The sequence below is a fragment of the Notamacropus eugenii genome, chromosome 6 (genome assembly GCF_028372415.1).
Source record: "Notamacropus eugenii isolate mMacEug1 chromosome 6, mMacEug1.pri_v2, whole genome shotgun sequence".
Taxonomy (NCBI): domain Eukaryota; kingdom Metazoa; phylum Chordata; class Mammalia; order Diprotodontia; family Macropodidae; genus Notamacropus; species Notamacropus eugenii.
The window spans coordinates 194,195,974-194,206,963 of NC_092877.1; the positions used below are offsets into that span (position 1 = coordinate 194,195,974).

At 37.4% G+C, this 10,990-nt stretch overlaps 1 protein-coding gene across 2 annotated transcripts in view; it reads right to left on the reverse strand.

The window, feature by feature from the left end:
* PROS1 (protein S) overlaps window positions 1-5,809 on the reverse strand; it is a 99,996-nt gene extending 94,187 nt beyond the window's left edge. Inside the window, exon 1 of one of the 2 annotated variants that reach the window (XM_072621665.1) lies at window positions 5,420-5,809. In XM_072621665.1, coding sequence (XP_072477766.1) covers window positions 5,420-5,498 — 79 coding nt within the window. In that variant the 5' untranslated portion in view covers window positions 5,499-5,809. The remainder of the gene's footprint in view (window positions 1-5,419) is intronic. The other variant, XM_072621666.1, reaches the window with a different exon arrangement.
* Between the last annotated feature and the right edge of the window lie 5,181 nt (window positions 5,810-10,990).

Sequence of the window (10,990 nt, forward strand, 5' to 3'; positions counted from 1 at the left end):
CTGATGGTTATTTTACCATAAGAAATATGAAATGGACAATTTCAGAGGAAACTGGGAAGACTTTTATGAACTGATTCTGAGCAAAATAAGTAAAACTAAGAGAACAATTTATACAATGAAAACATTATAGATGATTACTTCAAAAGACTTTAGAACTCTGAGAAACACCATGATAAACAATGGGTCTAAATGAAAGATGATAAATACTCTAACCTCCTGAGAGATCTAATGAACTTAAAATGAAGAAAGAGACAAACTTTAGAGTATGAATAATGTGAATATTTGTTTTGCGAGTGTATAAAGATTTATATTGAAGGATTTTTAAAAAATAGTCCATTTAAAATGTGTGTGGAGGAACTGGGAGGATAAATTAATTTTTAAAAAACTTGCTAAAAAGAAGGACTGATACCATCTCAGAGATTTAGTTAGCCCAAGGTCTACTGTCCAAACCACTAATATAGTTTCCTAATCATCTAAGTGAAAAAAGACAGCTTATGAAGAATCAGGGTTGCTCAGCCTTTTCATGTATCTCTGACCTGTTACATTACCATGGCAAATGTAGTCAGAAGAAACTATACCCAAAAGAAACAATTCTGTATTTTTGCTAAGTCTCGTTCCAAGCTATGTTTCATTAAACCTCCTATGGAGTGCTGGATGTTCTCCAGGTATCTCATTTAATTCCAACCCTAATCCTAAATCACTGAACTAACTTAGAATGTATGCTTACTTATTATACTGAGTCAGGATGTATATTATGTTGGAGCTCAGTAATGATCAGGATGGCACTGCTTGGTGCAGGCATGGATCTACAGATCCACTGAAATGATGCCATTGTCTCCAGAGGATTCTCAGCCCATGGTCTGGATACTGCCACGCTGTAGGGTAATGCTTGGCAGCTGATAGAAGCCTTTGCATTCTACCTTGGCTTGTCACTGTCTATACAACCTCTGCTAAATATCTGCTAGTAAAACGGCCAGGTTTGGGCCAATCTTCTTTTTGATGTCTTCTTCAAGTGTCATAGAGTAGTTACTGTAGACTCCTTCCCAGAGTTCCAGTGCGATCCAACTCTACCAGGTGAATTATGAGTTCTTCCTAATTCTCCAAAGACAATAAGGAGACTGTCCTCATGTGCTCACTCCACAAGTACATCACACACTGCAAGAAGCAAGCTTTAGCTGGCAACATGGCAAGAGCCAGTTATGTCAACTCTGAGAAGACTCATGGGATGGCCCTTGCTATGTAGAAATGAGGAAATTGATTTTCACAGCAATGAAATGACTTACCTAGTCACATAGTAAAGCCAAGATATGAAATCAGGTCTGTGCTGACTCAAAATACAAGCAGGCTTTCTCCAACATCGTACTATTCTCTGCCAGAATGATTACCTATTATAGACCCAAACTAAAACGTCAATAGATCCTTGCATGAAAAAATTCCATTTTATTTGTTTCTATGAATAGTATGTCTGTCAGACTTATACCTAAATTTTTATTATTGAAATATTTTTAGTATAAATAAATACACATGCATATGTGATTTGAGAACTAGTGATGGAATCTGATAGTTTATTTGCTTCAACAAATTTAAAACAATTTTCAGTCTTCGTGTTTCAAAGTCAATTTTCATAAAACATTTATGGATTTTCTTACCTTCTGCCCCTCATCATAGAGCCTTACAACAGACAGGTATATTATGAGGCTTTCAATGTTCATATATACCTCTACAAAAGTCTTATTTATGTGCCTTATCAAGGCATGGAAATCACTCTGGGTTTGGGAGGTTATGCTAACAGAGTAGGAGCTGGATAGAATTTATGAGATACTTGTTATGCCTGTAATCAGAGGACAAGTTTAGATAACTTTGAACAAGCTTGTCTATAAGAAGATTGCCTGCCATTTGATGAATTTTGTGAGACAGAACCATCCACAAAAACTTTTTATTAATGTATTCAGGGGGTAGAAATGTGTTTTACTTCAGTGGAGAGAGAATTCTTATTGGAATCTTTAAAAGTTCTGATAAATGCTGGCAGAAATGTGGAAAAATTGGGACACTAATTGGTACAATTATGAACAGGTCCAACCAATCTGGAAAACAATTTGGAACTATGTCCAAATGAATATAAAACTGCATATCCTTTGAAACAAAAATGCCACTAGTAGGTCTGTATCCCAAAGAGATTTTTTTTAAAAAGGGAAAAGAACTTATTTGTACAAAACTATTTATAGCAGCTTTTTTTGTGGTGACAAAGAATTTGAAATTAAGGAGATGCCCATCAACTGGGAAATGGCTGACCAAGTTGTAACATATGACAGCAGTGAATACTGTTGTGCTATAAGAAATGATGAGTAGAATGATTTCAGAAAAAAAAAAAACCTAGGAAGTCCTATATGAACTGATGCAAAATGAAGTGAAAAGGTCGAAGAGAACACTGTACATGGTAAGAACAATATTTTAAGTGTGATCATATGTGAAAGACCTAGCTAGTCTGAATAAGAAAATAATCTAAGACAATTCTAAAGGGCCCATGATGGAAAATGCTACCCACATACAAAGAAAGGACTGATAAACTCTGAGTACAGATTGAAACATACTTTTTACAGTTCATTTTTGTTATATTTTCTTTTCTTTTGCAACATGGCTAATTTGGAAATGTACTTTGCATGACTTTATATGTATAATCAATATCATATTTTTTGCCTTCTCAAGGGTGAGAGAGGAGCAGAAAGGAGAGAGATAATTTGGAACTCAAATTTTAAAAACTGAAGGTTAAAATCTTTTTAAAATGTAATAAAAGTTTAACAAAATAAATGAAAGTACATTAAAATTTTAAAAATCTACAAAAAATAAAATTACTAAAGTAAATAGAACATTTAACCTTAATGACACCTAGAGGATATTAGATGTAATCTGCAGGGAAAGGCATTTGTGTTTCAACAATAACGGTTCAAAAACACAAATATGTCCCACAATAAATGAGAGTTGAATTGGTCTTCAGATGAATAGCGGGAACTTCAACCAGTAACCTTAACCTACTAACTCAGCACTGACTACTTCCCCACCCATTAACACATTAACACTGACTTTGAAGAGATAGAGAAAATAAGGGTAAGATGAAATTTAACACAAACAGTTTCAAGTAGAAGTCAAAAGGAGAGGGGAAATGGGTAGGACATTCTAGAATGGTACAACTCAAAAATGTCAATGTGCATGTATGTGTATTAAAAGAAAGCATGTATTAAAAGAAAGTATAAAATCATGGGAGAAAGGAACTTTAATAGTAATTTTGGATACTGTTGCTGTCATGACTAGAGAGAGACTGTGGAAGAGAGAAACAGAAGCCAGAATTTCTTGAAGACCTAAAGTAGTTCGCTGTCATATGCGAGAAAGACTCAAGAGAGATTTGCTGAGAGAACTGAATTTTGATGTTAAGCTTTGCTGAAGGTATCCTGAAGAGAATTCTTGACTGGCTTTACTTAGTCTGGAAAGAGAGAGAGAGTTGGGCTTTACTTCCAGAATTCAGGAAAAGTCCTCAGTTGCAGTTAATGGCTAGAGGTGAATCTGGCTATGATCTTATGGCTACTACTTTGCTGAAGTATTAAATGTCTTTCTAGTGTTTGCTGTGTTGTTAATATATTGCATAACTGATAACACTGATAATTTGTCTAAACCTAAGAGATCAGGGTTTTAGAAAGACAGAGGGGAAAGAAAGTTGTAGGGGAGAGAAGAGAAGTGCCTTCCATGCGCCAGGAGGTGTGGCAAGAGCCTTACAAAAATTATTTCATTTGATCTTCACAACAACACTATGAGGTGAGAGTGTTATTTTTATCACCATTTTGCAGTTGAGAAAAATTCTCAAGTGACTTGCCCATTGTCACACAGCTAGTAAGTATTTGAGGCTGAATTTGAACTCAGGTACTCCTAATTCCAAGCCTAGGTTTCCATCCAATATCCTACAGAGAGGCTTAAAAAAAAGGTGTTTTTTTCAGTTTACTTAATAAACTGGAGTAGACTTAGAGCTAACTGATTTATTAATGATGCTATGCATTTCAAGTAAATTTTGAGGAAGGAGGAGAACATACCCTTCTGATTGATACACTTAGAACCCAGCATGAGAATTAGGAGGGAAATGAACCAATAGTTGAAGAGAAGGATGATCATTCTATAACTATAAACCCCATGTCTATCTAATATTCAGGGTCAATTACTCTCCTGAAAAAGAGGGTAGGCAAATTTCCATAATAACATGAAAATAAGTAGTATCTGGGAAAGGCAAGGGACTTCTGCTCTTTTTACCTTTGTAAAACAAAAAAAATTCCCAGGAAAATTCCCCAAATTCCTGTTGACATATAAATCCCATCTAGATTTTTAAAAACTAAAGGAGTCTTATAAATTAGTCATTTTGTGTTGAAGTTTTCCATTTTGATTCTTAGACACTGCATCAACTTTCAGCATTTGGATTTTTTAAAAAAAAATTAATAACAATCTTGATTTATGCAAAATGAGTGCTGTTTTGTTCGAATTTATAGGTAATCTCTTTAATTCTTAATTTGGGATGACTAAATTTGGAATCTTTTCTTTTTAGTTACCAAAAGCATCAAAAGCTATTTCAAGTCCGAGGTTTATGTGTCCTGCCCTACCTAGAGAAAAACTTGGATCCCACCTACCTAGAAAACATCCCACAGGCAATCAGCTTTAGGATAATTCACCTCAGGCATCCTTTGGATAGTAGTAGCACGATTTTAGAAACTAGATTAACACTGCATGTGCGGAAATGCTTTACTCTTCCAAGGTGCGTATCATGCATCCCATAAAAGACAATAGGAAATCTAATTCAAGGTATAAACGTATGGAGCACTACTGTAAACACGTCAATAAAGCAAGCTAACTATTTTAATGCACTTACTGTTAAAACGTGCGGCACCAAGCGATTTGGGTACCTGTTTTTTAAACAAGCCTTCTTTTGATCTCCCAAAGAGCTAGCCGCCTTCCTGCTCTAGTGAGTGCGGCAACGCGAGTCAACAGAAGTTCAAAGTACAGGCATTGCACAAGGCTGAGCAGAAAGGCAGGGAAAGGGGGGATGTTTGGGGATGGATCCTGGTGGGGGGCGGGGCAGGGAGAATGGGGCTCGCACAGCCTCCTGCCCGGACCGGGAGCTTCGGTCTCTGAAGCCGGAGAGAGGTGCGGGACTAGGCAGCTCGCTCCGTTATCCGTAATTGGTTCCGACATCCCTTGAATCAGTTCCGAAGGGAGCCAAGCAGGCAGTGAGTGACCGCCACAAGCTCGCAGATGCTCGCCCGACCGACCCCTGTATCTGACCCCCACCAGGAGGATGGGGTGAGGGAGGCAGGGCTAGGGGAAGACCCGGGAGAAACAGCGCTGAGGCTGGGCAGAGGGGTCCGGGCTGGGGCTGGGTACTCACAGCTTACTGCCCCGGAGATCTGGATCACGAACGCGAGGCTCAGAACCAAAGCCACGCAGCGCCCTCCCGGGATCCTCATGGCGAGAAGGCCCCTCCGCAGCTCGCGTGACGGGGTGCCCTGCGTGTCTGCGCCCTGGCCGCCTGCGCTGCCTCCGCTCCGGCTCCAGCTTCTTCTCTATTTACTTTGTCCCCGAGCCGAGCCAGAGGGAGGGAGGGAAGAGCTGCCAGCTGGGTCCCCCAGCCCCTGCTGGGGAAAGCGATAACAGCGGGCCGGGCTCCAGCCCAGAAACAGGACATTTTCCGGGAAGCTTTTCAGTCTGTGGGGGTGGATGTGCGTGGGGCCAGGGAGTGCAGTAAACAGAGCCCTGCTCTCTCTGCTGCCCCTGAAAGCAGTCTGTCCTCATACAGATCTGAAGTTTGGTTACGTGAAGGGAGGGCGGCAAAGGGAAGCTTTTAGCAAGGAAACAGAGCACTGAAAACATTCCAGCAGGAAAACTTTGCCAAGGCTCCTGAGTCTGGGCATGTCACAGCCTGTGGCGGTAAAGGCGTTCATGGAAACAGAATAGGTAGCCCTGGGGGCACTGTTGTATTCATCCAGTTACTTCGTCCTTTCTGCGGACTTTGACATTGAACCTAGGAACAGGTCAGTCAGCATTTTGCACAAAACATCCCCTTTTAGGTGTGCTTGTTTGTGGACTTCGTTATTGGCAAAGAAACGGAAATTTCTGATTCATTGGCATTGTAGGTGGCATAGGGCAGTATTAAAAGACGAAAACTTTCATCCCAAAGGAGGGTTTTAAGCTACTGAATTACTGCTTCAGTTCCTACGGACAATGTAGTAGAACATTTAGGCAAGAAAAAAGAAGGAAAGGAACAGATACGGAAATGATCAACATTATCAGTATATAGAAAAGGAGGAGACAAAATAAAATCATCAGTTTTGCTAAATTGTTGAAAACACACGAAAGTATAGGCAAAGACCTACACTACAAAAATCCCAACTTCCTCAGAATACTATTCTTATTAGCCTATCAGGAATCTATATACCTCCTGCTCAAAGTTCCCACTACTGTAATTAATCTTGTGTGTAATAGCATTTATACATATATGTGTATATATGTGTGTATATATATACACACATATATTTTTAAAGTTAATATATTTACTTATTTTGCAGAATTGTTAAAACAGGATGCTGATTATTAAAAAAAATTGGTGATGCTATTGTAATCAATCTCAGTAAGATCCTGTTGGCTTTTAAATTCTGTGACTCGACTGCCTATACTATTTTTGTTTTATAAAATTAAGTGTTTAATTTAAAACAATTTTTTCCTCTTCTTCCTACCTATTCCATCACCCATACATTAAAGAAAATTGTGATGATAAATATCATCACAAAAATATCATCCATTTTCTAGAACCACAAATGATGATTTTGCTGATCAAAAATCTGAAGTCTTTCAAAATTGTTCATTTTTACAATGTTAGAGTATAAATTGTTTTTCTGGTTCTGCTCATTTTCTTCTATATTCATACAAGCCTTCCCAGATTTCTCTGAAACCATCTATTTCATAATTTTTTATAACATAATGAGATTTTATTCCTTTCAGATTTCATTGCTTCTTCATCTATTCTCCAAATGATGGCCATACCTCCAGTTTCTAGTTCTTTCCTACCACAAAAAGAGAAGCTATAAAATATTTTTTTCACATAGATCCTGTTCCCTTTCCAACCTTGTTAATAGACTGACTTACCATTACTCCTGAGTACAATGCTTGAAAACTGTGATGAATATCCTTTGACATGGAACTGTGATGAAAGATTTTTTTCCTTCCAACTTCCTAGTCAATGAAAGTAATAGAATTAGGAAGGGACAGAACATTCATGTTTTAATACAGCAGTTGGGATTAATGTCAAAATTGTAGGTATTTCGTACTTTCCAAAAGAGTTGGGAATTTTAGTCAATTAAAAACTCAGCAGTGTGTGTGGCAGCCACAGAAAACTAATGGCACATTAGACAGAAATAGACTGTTTTTAATGAAGGAGATTATGAGTCTACCATACCTTGCCCTGGTTAGACTACATCTGTTTGCTGTTGAAGGGAGTGAAGTCTTCACGCAAAGCCTGGTTGATTCACTAAATGAGAGAATATGAGAGTTAAAAGGCATCTTAGCCCCATTAGTCCAATGCATTCTGAAAATAAATCCCCACTACCAGGTATCTGACAAGTGGCCACTTCTGAACGCTACTCATTTATTTTTTTTCAGTGTTGATTTTGTTTTTAATTTTCCACAATCACTTCAATAAGTTTTAAATTTTCTCTCCCTCCCTCCACATTCCCTCCCCAAGATGGTAGCAATCTTATGTGGGCTCTGCACATACATTCTCATTAAACACATTTTCACATTAGTCATGTTACACAGAAGAATTAAAATGAAAGGGAGAAAGCATGAATAAAACTAAACAAAACCAAATATAACAGCAGAGAAAATAGTCTGCTTCATTCTGTTTCAACTCCACAGTTCTTTCTCTGGATGTGGATGGCACTTTGCATCATGAGTCCCCTAGAAATGTTTTAGGTCCCTGCATTGCTGTGAAGAAGAATCAGATTTAGAATCGGATTCTATCAGGTTCATCAAAAACAGTCCTCGCACACTGTGGCTGTTACTGTGTAGAATGTTCTCCTGGTTCTGCTCACTTCATTCAGCATCAGTTCTTATAAGTCTCTCCAGGTATTTCTGAAGTTCGCCTCTTCATTCTTTCTAGCACAATAGTATTACATTACATTCATATACCACAACTTGCTTAGCCATTCCCCAATTGATGGGCATTTCCCCAATTTCCAGTTCTTGACCATCAGAAAAAGAGCTGCTAAAAATGTTTTTGTACATGTGGGTCCTTTTCCCATTTTTATGAAGAAGAGCTATTGCAGGATTAAAGGGTATGCACATTTTTATAGTCCTTTGGGCATAGTTCCATATTGTTCATAACTCCAGCAATGATGAATTAATGTTCTAACTCTCCCACATCTTCTCCAACATTTAGCATTTTCCTGTTTTGTTATGTTAGCCAATCTGATGGTGTGATGTGGTACCTCAGAGTTGTTTTGATTTACATCTCTAATCAATAGTGATTTATATGACTATAGATAGTTTTAATTTCCTCCTCTGAAAATTGCCTGTTCATATCCTTTGACCATTTATCAATTGGGAAATGACTTGGATACTTGTAAATTTGACTCAGTGATCTCTATATTTTAGAAATGAGGCCTTTATCATAGACACTAGTTGTAAAAATTCTTTCCCAGGTTTCTGCTTCCCTCTTAATCTTGCTTTGGGTTTGTTTGTGCAAAAACTTTTCAATATAATGTAATCAAGATTATCCATTTTGCGTTTCATAATGTATCTCTTGTTGGGTCATAAAGTTCTCCATTCTCCATAAATCTGACAAATAAATGATTCCTTGCTCCCCCAATTTATTTATAGAATCAGCCTTCATACCTAGATTGTGTGCCTCATTTGGCCTTTATTCTGGTATACCATATCAGGCATTGGTCACACCCAGTTTCTGTCACACTATTTTCCAGTTTTCCCAGCAGTTTTTGTCAAATAGTGAGTTCTTATCCCAGAAGCTGGAGTCCCCAGGTTTACCCCTAGGGGAAAATAGAAATGGAAAGAATTCACTGATCACCTCCTGAAAGATTCCCCAAAAGGAAAACTCCTAGGAATATTGTAGCCAAATTCCAGAGTTCCCAAAGAGAAAATATTACAAGCAGCCAGAAAGAAACAATTCAAGTATTGTGGAAATACAGTCAGGATAAAACAGGGTTTAGCAGCTTCTACACCAAGGAATTGAAGGGCTTAGAATATGATATTCCAGAGGTCAGAGTAGATACGATTAAAACCAAGAATCACATACTCAGGAAAACTGAGGATAACGCTTCAGGGAAAAAATGGAATTTCAATGAAACAGAACTTTCAAGCATTCTTCATGAGAAGACTAGAATAGTCTGAATGGAAAAAGCTGAATAGAAAATTTGACTTTCAAATACAAGAATCAAGAGAAACATAAAAATGTAAACAGGAAAGAGAAGTCATAAAAGACTCATTAAAGTTAAACTGCTTACATTCCTACATGGAAAGATGATATTGTAACTCATAAGACCTTTTCCAGTGTTAAGGTAGTTAGAGGGAACATATATATATGTGCATGTGTGTGTGTGTGTGTGTGTGTGTGTGTATGCTGCACACACACATATATGTAGGTGTATATAAGTGTTTATGTATGTGTATATTATATATGTGTAGGTATATTTGTATATATGGATGTATTTGTATATATATGTATGTGGGTATATATGTATATATATATATATGTATATATAGACAGAGGGCACAGGGTGAGCTGAATATGAAGGGAGAATACCTAAAAAATAAAATTTACTGTTGAGTGGAATGTACTAGGAGCAAGAGAAAGTGAGAGATAAAATGTAGCGAATCATCTCACATAAAAGAGGCAAGAAAGAGCTTTCACAAAGGAAGGGAAGAGGGGAGAGGTGAAAAAGAGTAAGAAAGTCTTTCTCTCATGGGATTTGGTTTAAGGAGGGAATAACACACTCAATTGGATATGGAAATCCATTTTGCCCTGTAGGAAGGTGTGGAAGGGGATTGAAGAGAGAAAATAATAGAAGGGAGAGCAAATTGGGAAAGGGATAATCAGAAGCAAATGGGACAGGTCAAGGGAGAGAATGGAATAAATGGAGAGCAGGATATGACAGAGGAAAATATGGTTAGTTTTCACAACATAACTATTATGGAAGTGTTTTGCATGGCTACACATGTACGACCTATATTGAATTGCTTGCTTAATGAGGGTGGGTGGGGAGGGAAGAAAGGAGAGAATATGGAACTCAAAGGTTTAATAATGAATGTGAAAAATTGTTTTTGCATGCAACTGGAAAATAAGATGTACAGGGAATGGGGTATAGAAATCTATTTTACACTACAGGAAAAAAGAGGAGAGAGGAATGTAAGAAAAGGAGAATAATAGAAGGGAAGACAGACTGAAGAAAAGGTGGATGTGGGGCATGCTGTCCTGGGGTGAGGGGTGGGGATAAAATTTGGAATTCAAATTCTTGTGGAAGTGAATGTTGAAAACTGAAAAATAAATAAATTATAAATTAAAAAAACAAAAATAAAACAAAAGACAATTTAAAATCTGATATGGTTAGGGAACCTTCCTTAGCATTTCTTTTCTTTAGTTCCCTTGATATTCAGGAACTTTTGTTCTTCCAGATGAATTTTGATATTCTTTTCCTATCTCTGTAAAATAGTTTTTTGGCTGTTTGATTGGTATGGCACTGAATAAGTAAATTACTTTAGGTAGAATTGTCATTTTTATTATATTAGCGTGGCCTACCCATGAGCAAATGATGTTTTTCCAATTATTTATATTTGACTTTATTTGTGTGAAAAGTGTTTTGTAATTGCATTCATGTAGTCCTTGGGTTTGTTTCGGCAGGTAGACTCCCAAATATTTTATACTGTCTACAGTAACTTTAAATAGGATTTC